The sequence below is a fragment of the Labeo rohita genome, chromosome 1 (assembly GCF_022985175.1).
Source record: "Labeo rohita strain BAU-BD-2019 chromosome 1, IGBB_LRoh.1.0, whole genome shotgun sequence".
NCBI classification, from domain to species: domain Eukaryota; kingdom Metazoa; phylum Chordata; class Actinopteri; order Cypriniformes; family Cyprinidae; genus Labeo; species Labeo rohita.
In genome coordinates this window covers 27,259,577-27,272,935 of record NC_066869.1, presented here as the reverse complement: position 1 = coordinate 27,272,935, position 13,359 = coordinate 27,259,577, and the positions used below count along the sequence as shown (strand labels likewise).

Genomic DNA, 13,359 nt, shown 5'->3' with positions numbered 1-13,359 from the left:
CCAATCAGCTAATCAACTCAAAACACCTGCATAGGTTTCCTGAGCCTTCAAAATAGTCTCTCAGTTTGGTTCACTAGGCTACACAATCATGAGGAAGACTGCTGATCTGACAGTTGTCCAGAAGACAATCATTGACACCCTTCACAAGGAGGGTAAGCCACAAACATTCATTGCCAAAGAAGCTGGCTGTTCACAGAGTGCTGTATCCAAGCATGATAACAGAAAGTTGAGTGGAAGGAAAAAGTGTGGAAGAAAAAGATGCACAACCAACCAAGAGAACCGCAGCCTTGAGAGGCTTGTCAAGCAAAATGGAGTCAAGAATTAGGGTGAACTTCACAAGTAATTGCCTGAGGCTGGGGTCAAGGCATCAAGAGCCACCACACACCGTCGTGTCAAGGAATTTGGCTACAGTTGTTGTATTCCTCTTGTTAAGCCACTCCTGAACCACAGACAATGTCAGAGGTGTCTTACCTGGGCTAAGGAGAAGAAGAAATGGACTGGCCCATTCCAAGCCCTCTTTTCAGATGAGAGCAAGTTTTGTATTTCATTTGGAAACCAAGGTCCTAGAGTCTGGAGGAAGGGTGGAGAAGCTCATAGCCCAAGTTGCTTAAAGTCCAGTGTTAAGTTTCCACAGTCTGTGATGATTTGGGGTGCAATGTCATCTGCTGGTGTTGATCTACTGTGTTTTTTGAAAAACAAAGTCAGTGCACCCGTTTACCAAGAAATTTAGAGCACTTCATGCTTCCTTCTGCTGACCAGCTTTTTAAAGATGCTGATTTCATTTTCCAGCAGGATTTGGCACCTGCCCACACTGCCAAAAGCACCAAAAGTTGGTTAAATGACCATGGTGTTGGTGTGCTTGACTAGCCAGCAAACTCACCAGACCTGAACCCCACAGAGAATCTATAGGGTATTGTCAAGAGGGAAATGAGAAACAAGAGACCAAAAAATGCAGATGACCTGAAGGCGACTGTCATAGAAACCTGGGCTTCCATACCACCACAGCAGTGCCACAGACTGATCACCTCCATGCCACGCAGAATTGAGGCAGTAATTAAAGGAAACGGAGCCCCTACCAAGTACTGAGTACATATACAGTAAATTAACATACTTTCCAGAAGGCCAGCAATTCACTAAAAATTTTTTTTTTTATTATTGGTCTTATGAAGTATTCTAATTTGTTGAGTGAATTGGTGGGTTGTTGTTAAATGTGAGCCAAAATCATCACAATTAAAAGAACCAAAGACTTAAACTACTTCAGTCTGTGTGCATTGAATTTAATACACAAGTTTGAGTTGAATTACAGAAATAAATGAACTTTTCCACAACATTCTAATTTATTGAGATGCACCTGTATAGCATCTACACTAATATCTTCTTAAAACTCACAACCCATGAATTGGTGTACAGTTAAGTAAATTATAAAATTGCCAGAAAGAACAATGAAAGGAAAATAGCATTGCAATATAATTATAGCTTAATTATAGCAACATATAATTATAGTAATTAGTTATATTAATTAACTAAACTACAGGAATAATATAGTTAAAATAATAGCTATAATAAGTATAATTACTCTTTTATTTATATTTTAAATTATTTGTTTTATTGTTTTAATAAATATTGATGAAAGACTTGATATTATTTCAGTGTAAATATTATTTGATTCCAAAATCATTGTGTTTCTTTCATTTTCCATTGTTTCAGTCAAAAGGAACTCCAGAAGCTGTCATTGACTAAACTGTATGAAAAGCCAGACTGGTAGAAGGTGATTCATTGACTAATCATTATGTTTACAAATGAGGCTGTCAGTCTGTATGGAACAAACCAGCAGCTGAGAAATGAAATCAATTAGAAAACGGTGCAGCTCACTTGATAAATTGCCCTAATTAAATATATTATATATAACACTTCAAGATACAGACTTTCTTTAAGAAAGACAACACTTGTTGTGTCAATATGATTACATCACAACTCCATACATGAATGATTCTAGCCAAAACATCTGAGCATCAGGCTTTAGCTGTTCAAATTGAGTGACTATTAAGGTCTGCCACCAAGATTAGATTATTTAATCATATGAGTAATGTACCGCTATAGCAAATAGCTAATCTGCAGATGACCTTCATTATTTCCGGCTCACTGAACAGCTTTTTTCCTCCTCTCCAATACAGGAAATGATGTGGAGGCGTAACAGAAGGAAATTTAAGATTTAAGTGCTACATGCTCAGTCTAGCCACTTTACCGGACACCATCCAATGAACAAAAACATCACTGTGATATTCATCTACACTGATGCCCAATTATCTGATTCTCCCAACAGTGCCTGACCTTTCCTAATAGACAGAAAGACATGGGATCAATAGTGCAACTCTCGCACAGATGCCCTGCTAACATGCATCATGAAATTACTCCACTCCTGTGTCAATCTCAGCAGAATGACACCATGCATATCCGACATGAAGGCAGCCGTCTAATGAAGCGTGCTTTCTCCAGACATCTCAGGGTTACATGCTCTATTTTGAACCGTCAGTGGTTAAATTCTGACATAGAGTAGTGTTTTAAAATTGCTGAGCTGAGTCAAAAGAGATCTGCCAGTGAGCAATGATGTGTTTGCACAAGGCTGTCAAGGTCGTAAATGTAGCTAAATATACTTTACTGTACAGTGTACTTGGAATCATGTGTGTCGCAATGTACCACATGAGCCACAAGGGGGTGAACTTGCACTGTTTGTCCTTACATGAAAATAAATAAATACATAAATAAAGGCATTAGTGCAGCTACACATTGCAGCATGTCTGAATTGTTTAAAAAATATGCTCTGCTCGCTGAAATCTCAATTTGTTTTGACAGTTGTTAGTGAGAGGATGAAAATATTTTGCCATGTTGACAAATGAAAATAGAGAGGATAGTAGGCTATATCAGATCATTTAAAAAGCCAGAACACCTGTAAGGGAGAGTGGGGTAAGGTGAGCCATTTTTTCTTATGTGGTCTTCAACATAAGGCGGAAATACAATGAAAGTATCTAAAGTTATTTCGGGATGTTTCCTATCATTTTAAATTATCAGAATGTATCTATGACAAAGGGTTCTAAAATATGGATTCCTATAAAAAAAAGTGTTCCTGTGGCTCAATTTGCCCCAGGTTAGGGGTAAGTTGACCCGAGTCAGGGGGTAAGGTGCACCATTTGGGTGAAAACTGACTGAATCTGATTTAAACCCATGTGAAATTTTAAAGAAAATGTAATCAAATTTCATTTTACAGTCATATTTGTTGCTTAAAGTTAACCTAAAATAAAACCAATCAAATGAAGTTTAATTTTCAGTCTTTGATTGTTCGCATTTCTGAAATAATGTGTTGAACACCAAAGTTTTAACCTTCCCAAAAACAGACTAAATAGAGAGTTTGTTGAGTTAAATTAAAAAAAAAAAAAAAAAGAATTAGAATAAAGGAATAAATGTCACTGAAACTAATAAATATTTTAGTCAAAAGATTCTTGGCATGGTAGCTTTTCTGCAGTGTTGAACCAGCCATTAGGGACTGTAGGTGGAAAGATATATTTTATTATTTTTTATTTTAAAGTTATATTTTTGGCCTTTATTTTGATAGGACAGTAGAGAGCAGACAGGAAAGCATAGGGTGAAGAGAGGGGGGGATGGATCAGCAAAGGACCTCGAGACGGGAATCGAACTCGGGTCGCCGCAAAATGATTTGGATGGTTTTATATGTTGATAAATCACCTATATAAATCGTAAATATTTTTAGAACTGGATCAATTTGTTTTGATGTAACAGCCATTACATCTGTTATGCTAAAATTTTACTTTGACAAGCCAAAGTTTTTAGAGTAAATGGGCGCCTTCTACTCCTCCCATGTGTTTTTTTTCTTTTCACAGTCTGGCAGAAATAATGTGTGGTTTTAAAAAACATGGTCACATGACAGTAAAAGTGTACAGTTGCCAAGATACAGGGACTGGCTCAACTTACCCCACTCACCCATATTAGTTGTTTTATGAAACACACTAAACCTGACGGTTTCTATTCTTGCCATATTGTGTGTAAAATGTATTTTTTTCGCATAGTTATTCTTAAAGGCATGAACTGTAGCAAACTGAGATGAAGGAAATGCTTTATAAACAAAGAGCGGTTTCCCATCTGCCCGCAGTCATAAGTGCGTCTCAGTGGTCTTATGATGGAGAACTATTCCCACACTCCAGCACACTGAATGGGCCTTCTGGGAAATTTACCAAGAGCTTCTTTAGGAGTCAATGATGTGTGGACCGTTCTCTAGACAGCATTTTGCATTTTGTTTATAAAATGTTTGTTCATCTGAGACTATACCTAAACAACATATGTGTTGCATTTCCTGAATCTGAGAATTGTTGTTGTTGTTGTTGTTTTTGGAGGTAGTGTGCTATGTACACTGTAAGTGTTTTTGTTGTTATGTTCTAAAATGTTTCCTTGTAATTTTGAAATATGTTTCATGTATCATTTTTCGCTTTCAGACAGTTACACTTCCCCTCGGTGAAACAGCAATTGTAATTAAATAGTATAGTGTTTATTTGGTAGAAGAAGACGTTTTAAAGTCCGTAGGCCTACTGCAGGTAATAGGGATGGAGGCTAAAACAATCTATAAAAGTACACTATCTATAAAAGACAAGCAAAGTGTTATGTAGGAAGCACACAAAGGAAAAATTGACTATTGGATTTTTTTGTAGGGAGTGCCCCCTACTGGACCAGCTGAGTATGCACTAGGTGTACACTGTTGAACATCTCTAGTATAAATGGAGCTATCCAGGTCTTACATGCCTGTTAGCATTTCAGAGTTGTAACTTTGTGACTTTGTAATCTTTTTTAATACTATTATTACATAATGTTCATTACTGGCAAAAACCCAACAAGATGCTTAATAAGGAAGCTTCATTATCCTATTCATTGTCATAATTTCACATCCAGAGGCAAGTACAAACTGCTTCTCCACCTTGCCCACTAGATGTCGCTAGAAGCTCTGCCGTTATACACTAAGCTGCCTGTTTCCATTATCTAAGGCAGTGGTTTTAAAAATTGTCCTGGAGGCACCCGTGCCCTGCACATTTTATATGTTTCCCTTATTAAGACACACCCAAATCAAGTCTTGCAGTCTCTACTAATGGGCTGATGATTTGAATCAGGTGTGGGGGGTAGATGAGGGCGACATGCAAAATGTGAAGGGAAAGGGTGCCTCCAGGACAGTTTGAAAACCACTAATCTAAGGATTTGCATGAACAGCAATGGTTCTTCCTTTTTGGTTAGTAGTAAATAAACGGTTAAAGGTCACCATATAGTTATATATAAAACATCATTAACAACTTCCAAAGGATATTAAAACAAAACAAACATACAAAAACACGTTTTGATGTACACTTAGGCAATTTCTGGTTAAGTAGTCCATGTTTAATGAAAATGTAAATGAAGGCTACTTGTATCCTGAAAAAAAAAAAAAAAAAAAAAAAAAAAAATCCAAAAGTGTTCACATTAAGGCAAATATGAGTGTAGTAGTAGGCCTATACACTATCTTTAGGGTAACACTATTTTACAGTGTCATTGTTACAGGGTGCATGTACATATTAAAGTAGTCTAACAATAATAATCTATGCATCTGACTTGCAGTGCCTACAAGTTGTATGATTACACTGCAACAATGACACTTTGAAAATGTTCTGATTTCTGCTATATTTCTTAACCAGCAATCTAAAGAACACGGTTGTGGCGCATATCATGTCAAATCCAAAAAAAAAAAAAAAAAAAAAAAAAAAAAAACATTCCTTGATCGTTTTAACCTCCTCAAATTACTGGATAACAAGAATCATCAGTTTGCGCCCAAATGACAACAAGCGTGCAAAAGGAGGGGCACACCAAAGAGTAAAATAATAATAATAATAATAATAATAATAATAATACTCAAATCTGAAATTATCCTAAAAGAATTCTGTAGATTTACAGCTGTAAAGTTCATCCAATATGCTCTGAAAAAAATGCAGAACTGTTGAAATAAGAACATTTCCAGCAATCAGATAATAGAGTCATTTTAAGCAAATCACGGTGAGTTTCGTGTTTTACGGGGTGGTAGTAAAGAGTTAATACAGCCGTCAGATTCCTCCTCCTACGTAACTCTGTTTAGCCTACATAAACAAAGCTGAAATATTTCTTTCCAGTCTTCTACAGTCCTGTGTTTGCACCGGAGGTCTCGCGCAGCTGTGCAGAGATGGACAAGATTGGCGCGGACGCTCCCCAGCGATTCCCCGAAATTATTGAGCTCAATGTCGGAGGGCAAGTTTACGTTACGCGCCACTCAACTTTACTCTCCGTGCCGAATTCTTTACTTTGGACCATGTTCGGTCAGAAGAAAGCCACGGAACTTACCACCGACAGCAAAGGACGGTACTTTTTGGACAGGGACGGCTTTCTGTTCAGATATATTTTGGATTACTTGCGGGACCAGACTCTGGTTTTGCCCGATTACTTCAAAGAGAAGGCGAGCCTTCTTAAAGAGGCAGAGTATTTCCAACTTCAAGACCTGGCAAAACGCCTAAGACCAGCAGTCAGTAAGGAGAACTCCATTAGCGAGGAGGTGTGCCAGAGCGACCCGGAGGAGGCTGCGCTCGCCTGCACCAGTATCACCAGCACCGGCCCTCGCTCTCCGTCTCTGGATGTGAGGAAAACCGGCTACATAACCATCGGGTACAGGGGCTCCTATACCATAGGACGAGACATCCAACAGGACGCCAAATTTCGACGGGTGGCGAGAATCACAGTGTGCGGAAAAACATCTCTCGCCAAAGAAGTTTTTGGGGACACCCTTAACGAGAGCAGAGACCCCGACAGACCTCCAGAGAGATACACTTCTCGCTATTACCTCAAGTATAATTTCCTGGAGCAAGCCTTTGACAGGCTGGCCGAGGTGGGCTTCCACATGGTTGCGTGCAGCTCCACGGGCACCTGCGCGTACGCGAGTAACGACCCCAACGAGGACAAAATCTGGACGAGTTACACCGAGTACGTTTTTTGCAGGGAGTGAGGTGGACACACTTTTGGAAACTCTTATTCTAACACATTTCTCGGACACTCGCCTTTCCATTCGTTACGCGCCACGAATGTGTAGTTTTTTCCACAATGTCAATATGTAAAGACTCTCAGTCGCTGAGCAGACGTTTTGTGCATATTTTGTGTGTAAGTAATAATTTAATAATAGCGGTCTCCAAAATCTGTCGTCTGTTCCCATAGTTAAAACAACCGCTGACAGCAAATTTCAGTATTTAAACAACAGTAGGTTTGGACTGGAGGAAGCACAAAATGTACTCTGATACGACCTACATTTAAGTTCTTCATATTTTGGGATATTAAAAGTTCGTTACATTCCTGCATTTACAAGTTGACCTTTTTTGAGAGCAAACACAATAGAGACAAAAATGCAATGTTTTCCCAGTAGTAAAACAGCAATCTGTTCCATGAGTAAATATATACCACCCTCCCCTCTGCTTTTCACTGAACATTCACATTTCTGAGATGATAATTTGCATTTTTTGTGTTTGCACTTCTGTGTATTTTTTTTTTTTAATTATTACTCTTAGTCAAGATGTCTGTCAGCTTCATACACATAATAAACTAATCATGAAAGACATATTTGGATGGAGACTCTGAATACAGCTACGTTATTTTTTGCACGCTCCATTATCCGCACATACTGACAGTTTTCTAACTAAATGTGTCCCACATGGAATTTGCATGCCAAACAAACAATGTGTAGCTTTTGTAAAACTGCTACTGCAAGCCTAGACCACATTTGATATCCTGTCACAGATCGTGTGAAATAACGTAAAGATAAAAAGCAAAGAGAAAGTGGTGCACGCTAACTGAACACCTTTGGTAATGGTGCAAGAGCTGAGTTATTGGGCGGAGACTCCAAAAGGAGATGTGAATGTGAGTGGAGAAGAGACACTTTCTGGCCTGAGGAAACAGATGGACTACTAGGAGACAGAGAACAGGAACTAGGCCTGTGTCTGCCAGCAGTCCTGTGACTACACACACAACATATAAAGGGCATTAGACACGTTCTCTCCATGTTACATAGATAAAATCAAAATATGCAAATATCAGTGGTTTGAACATCATAGAACATGTAAACATGCTTTTATTTATAACTGTCAGGTGTTGCATATAGTGTATGACTGACAATGCTGGGCCACCAGGAGAGTGTCAGTATCACAGAGACAGGAACAAATTCTCTCTCTAGAGGAAGTTGTTTCAAGAGGAAGAGAGAAAGCAGATAACCAGCAAAAAAAAATACGCTGAACAGCAAACAAAGAGCCCTCACTTTGAAACTGAAAATGTGTGTGTTAGTGTTAATGAGTGAACCCGGCTAACAGGGAATGTGTTCAGAACTTTGGCTAATGATCTGGCAAGGTTTCCTCAAATTTATGAACAAACATTCCTCTAGAAACCTTAATAGAACATGTTTTTTTTTTTTCCCCAGCATTATCTGGTTTTTAATAATGCCCTTAAACATTTAGCACATAAACATTATTTCAACCAAAAAACACTGGATGTATGTCTAACAGTTTTTAGAAGTTAATACACTACTTGCTTCAGAACATTCAGGGAAATTCAAATGTTCCCACAATGTTTGTAAACTGATAAAATGGGAATGTTCCTTTTATGAAGCAACATTTTCAGAACATAATTTTGTTAGCTGATAAAGCAGTACAGACAAAAGAATTTAGTGCATATTTACAGTACAAACAACTGCATTTATTATCCAACTGGAATGTTAAAAAAGACATTTAAGCCTATATATTCTATAGTTTCACATAATTAACTTACAGAGTAGATCAGTAAGATAAAAAAATGTGTATGATGCACTTCACAATCAATAAAATTGTTTAAACTACAAGATTGCAACACCATCTTTCAAAATTTGACTTGTCACTCATGATAGTGTAGTTAATGCACTGCATTAGAAATGATAGAAGAGATTCAATGTTGTTGCATGCAACTATAGAGCAGATCTACTTTTCATACTTTAAACTTTGTGGTTCCTTCTTTGTGCATTCCACCCACACAAGTGACAAACCATCATGACATTTTATCTGTTCCTCAAAACATACAAAAGTCCTTCCCTCTGTTTTAACTCATGCGAAAATAGATCTTACCGTACATCTAAACACAGAAGTAAAAACAGCCTGCTTTGCTATAATGGTCACACTGAAGACCAGCGTTACCATTATATTTGGTAAGTCTAGATTTATGTGGTAAAGAAAAGATTACCATGCTGAAGTTTTTCATTACACACTGGAAGTACAAGCATATGTATAACAGGCTAGGAATTTTGGAAAAACATTGCACTGCATTTTTCAGTTATAACAAAAGTGTCCTGTTTCATGCAAAAGGTGTTTTCCACATGTAATGTTACACTAAAGTACAACTTCCCTTGTCAGAAGACAAAGAAAAGATAGATGATAGACAAGGGATGCTTCCAAAACTCATTTGCAGGGTTTTAAAAAATGATATCTGTGGGTCTCTTCAACGGCTTGTAATAATTCAGTGGAATACTTCGTCTCTCTGTGCCAGACCGGAGACATACGCTATGGAGGAGACAGCAGATGGAAGCTGGAAGACACTCTATTTGTTCTCATGAATTCCTCTGGACATGCATTCATTCAGTCTTTCAGTCAACTAAAATTAAACACACTAAAAATGAAGGATTATGAAGAACATTTGGAAAAATCCTTTCTGATGTTTTAAACACAGATGGACAGATGAATGAGAGATAGATAGAAAGTCATTCTCTCTGTCAAAATCTTTAGACGAAGACTCTGTTTTACTGTATGTACAGCGCGAGTCTTCTTCTGCTTGTAAACTAGGGCTGCCCTTGACTGAAGATTTTTCTGGTCACGTACACTCTTAAAAATAAAGGTGCTTCATAATGCCATAGAAGAACCTTTTTTGTTTAAATGGTTCCATAAAGAACATTTAACATCTGAAGTACCTTTCTGTTTCACAAAAGGATCTTTGTGGCGAAAGAAGGTTCTTTAGATTATAAAAAGGTAAGAAAGAGATGGTTTAAAGAGCCTTTGACTGAATGGTTCTTTGTGGAACCAAAAATAGTTCATCTATGGCATTGCTTGAAGAACCCACTGAAGCACCTTTATTTTTAAGAGCCTAGTCCTTCATTTTTAAGGATCAGTTGCATGTTTATAAACCATATATAAATCATAATAATTAGCTTTTAATTGCCTACATAGCCTAATAAGTGATCAAGTGCACGCAAAAAAAAAGACTGCATTAACATTTTAACAGTTTGCTGATAAACTAGTGCTTTCTTTGTTTTCATCTTAAGAGATGAAGTCTGCGACACTGACTCATCATATCTGCAGTAGTGGATGGACCTACATGTTTCGTACACTGTAGAAAGTTTTCACCAGTTTCAACTTAAAAACTTAAGTTCAGCAGCTGCCTTAAAATTTCGAAGTAAAATCAACTTAAAACTACAAGTCATTTGAACTAATTACAATAAAATGAGTTAAAATGACTTGTACTTTTATGTTGATTATGTTAACTTAAAATTTTAAGCCAGCTGCTAAACTTACATTTTTAAATTGGAATGATTTAACATGAGAATATTTGTTTTCTATTTAAATTGGTTAATTTAAAAGTAGGCATTTCACTCTCTATAGACAAGTTGTTTGTTTTCATTATTTTACAAAAGCAAAACATTTTGTTGTTATTCTGAGTACGCACAAATAAATGTAGATTCGAAAGATGTATTACTTTTATGTGTATGACCAAAAATGACTATTTTAGTGAGCATTTTAATGAGTATTTTAAGAGCAAGTAACTGCACCGGTGCCTCCATCTGTCATGCAGTAAACGTGCTACTATTCAGCTTCCACACTCCTCACTTGAATAGCGCACATTTTTCTAGGCTAACATTAGGTTGAGCGGCCTTGTAAAGTTGCACTTATATATTATAGATCAAAAACCAAATTTGAGGTTGATGAATGATAGGTGAGCATTTGAATGTTCTGCCCGATGTACTATATCATCCTATAACTAGGGCTGCCCCCTAAGCTGACTAACCGTTAGTTGTCAAGAAGAGGCTTGACTAAAATTGTATTAGTCGCTTAGTCACAGAAAAAAAATCCACAGGAAATGGCAAAGTCGCGCGGTCCATGACAGACAGATTGTTAACGGCTTGTCTATGTGGTACATCAGGCAGGACATCCAAATGCGTATCATTCATCGACCTCAAATATGGCTTATCATGTAAAATATGTTAGTAGTAGCCGCTTTACATGGCAGCTCAATCTAATGTTAATGTAGAAAAATATGTGCTATTTAAGCGTCTGTGTGGAGTGTGGAAGCTGAATAGTAGCGCGCTCCCTGCATGACAAATGGAGGTGCTCTTATACTCTTTTTTGTCTTTTTTGGTCATACAGGTAAGACTAATACATCTTTCGAATATGCAAAGATTCTACGTCTGTTTGTGTGAACTCACAATAACAACAAAATGTTGCGCTTTTGTAAAACAATGAAAGCAAACAGGACATGCGTCAAAACAAAAAATTACCTAAAATCTGTGTATAATTGTCTTACAGATATTAAAAATATATCTATAGAGAGTAAAATGTCTACTTTCAAATGGAAAGCAAATATTCTCAGATTATGTAATATATAGGCAATTAAAGGCTCATTATTATTATATGATTGTCTTATTAATAAACATGCAATTAGTTGACTAATGCTTAAAATGAACGACTACTAGTCGACCAGAAAAATCTTTAGTCGAGGACAGCCCTAATTACCACATAAATTGATAATCTGTCTGTTATGGACTGCGTGACTTTGCCACTTCCTGTGGATTTTTTTTTCTCTGCGACTAAGCGACTAATACAATTTTGGTCGACTCAGGGTTACCAACTGCTACTCAAAACTAGCCCAATCACGTTTCGAGCAGGCGGTGGTGGGTCCCGCATTCAGGGGGATAAAATACAAGTTTTTTTTGTCAGGGTTCCCCTGGTAAATTTGATATTTCATAGGCTAAATCTAAAGATTTTTGGGTCGCTTCAACCCTCGGACATCAAAAACAACCTGCAGCAACAGTGTTAAAGTACACCAATTCCACAGGAAAACCACAGACTTGGCAATACTGGGCAATAAGCCTCTTTTCGCGAACTAACGGTTAGTCGACTAATAGGGGGCAGCCAACACCGGGTTCACATCAAAGACATACAGAACTGAAGAAATTGCTGAATAAAGTCATTATTTTAGTTTTCTTTGTGCACAAATAGTATTCTCGCAGCTTCAGAAAATTATGGTTGAACCACTGACGTCACATGGACTATTTTATCAATGTTCTTACTACCTTTCTGGGTCTTGAAAATAGTAGTTGCATTGCTGTCTATGTAGGGTCAGAAAGCTCTCAGATTTCATCAAAAATATCTTAACTTGTGTTCCGAAGATGAATGAAGGTCTTCCGGGTTTGGAATGAGATGTGGGTGAGTAATTAATAACAGAATTTTCATTTTTAGGTGAACTATCCCTTTAATAGTCTATATTGTTTTATTAATTCCAAGTTATTGACCTCTCTTGTCTTTATTTTACCTGCTTTATTTTATTGTGTTTTGTTCCAATCCTGTTTAACCAGTTGCAGAAGGAACACTAACTGAGAACATTAGGAAATGTTGTTACAACATAACATTGTTAGCTGGGAAGATAGTTAGATTCATATTACATGAATACATCATTTAGACATTTAAATGAATGACAGCACACACTACCCAATGGTCTTGTAGAGATTTGAAAAACCTGGAAGATAAATGTCATGTGGGGCTGTGGCAAATGTGGAGAGGATGCTTATATGTTATTGCCTTTTATACTTCTATTGACCAAGACAAATATATAAGTTCCTTTATATTAAATATTTGCACATACTGTTTGTTTAGAGAAGGACTTGAGTACACAGTTATGATCGGTCGAGAGGATTTTCCAGCATTCAGACATATCTCTCCAAGAGCCTCTGTCATAAACTGCAGAGAGTCTTTGCCTCTATGTAAACCAACTCCATAGCGACAAGCCCAGATCAATATAATCGAATGTCCTGCTGCATGCTCAAGAGGTTCGTACCTTCATTCTGTTTGTCTAATAACCAACACGGGTCAGCGGCTAAATCAGGAATGCCTGTGTTGTGAATTACAAGGGTTTGGGTATGCTTAGAAGATCGCCAGGTTTAACGAAGGTAATTTTAATGGTGAACTCCATCTGACTCACAGAAAAGAATGAGAAGGATGGCGAAGACTTCACGTCATCACCATGACAACAACT

At 37.4% G+C, this 13,359-nt stretch overlaps 1 protein-coding gene across 1 annotated transcript; it reads left to right on the top strand.

Moving 5' to 3' along the window:
- Positions 1 to 6,181: 6,181 nt before the first annotated feature.
- kctd12.2 (potassium channel tetramerisation domain containing 12.2) lies at positions 6,182 to 7,660 on the top strand. Its single transcript, XM_051121726.1, has one exon. It carries the CDS (start codon positions 6,245 to 6,247, stop codon positions 7,055 to 7,057), a length of 813 nt encoding a protein of 270 aa, XP_050977683.1. The 5' UTR covers positions 6,182 to 6,244; the 3' UTR covers positions 7,058 to 7,660.
- The last annotated feature ends 5,699 nt before the right edge of the window (positions 7,661 to 13,359 follow it).

Bases quoted from the DNA above. Each gene is read 5' to 3' on its own strand.
- kctd12.2 (XM_051121726.1), top strand. From the start codon at position 6,245: ATGGACAAGATTGGCGCGGACGCTCCCCAGCGATTCCCCGAAATTATT.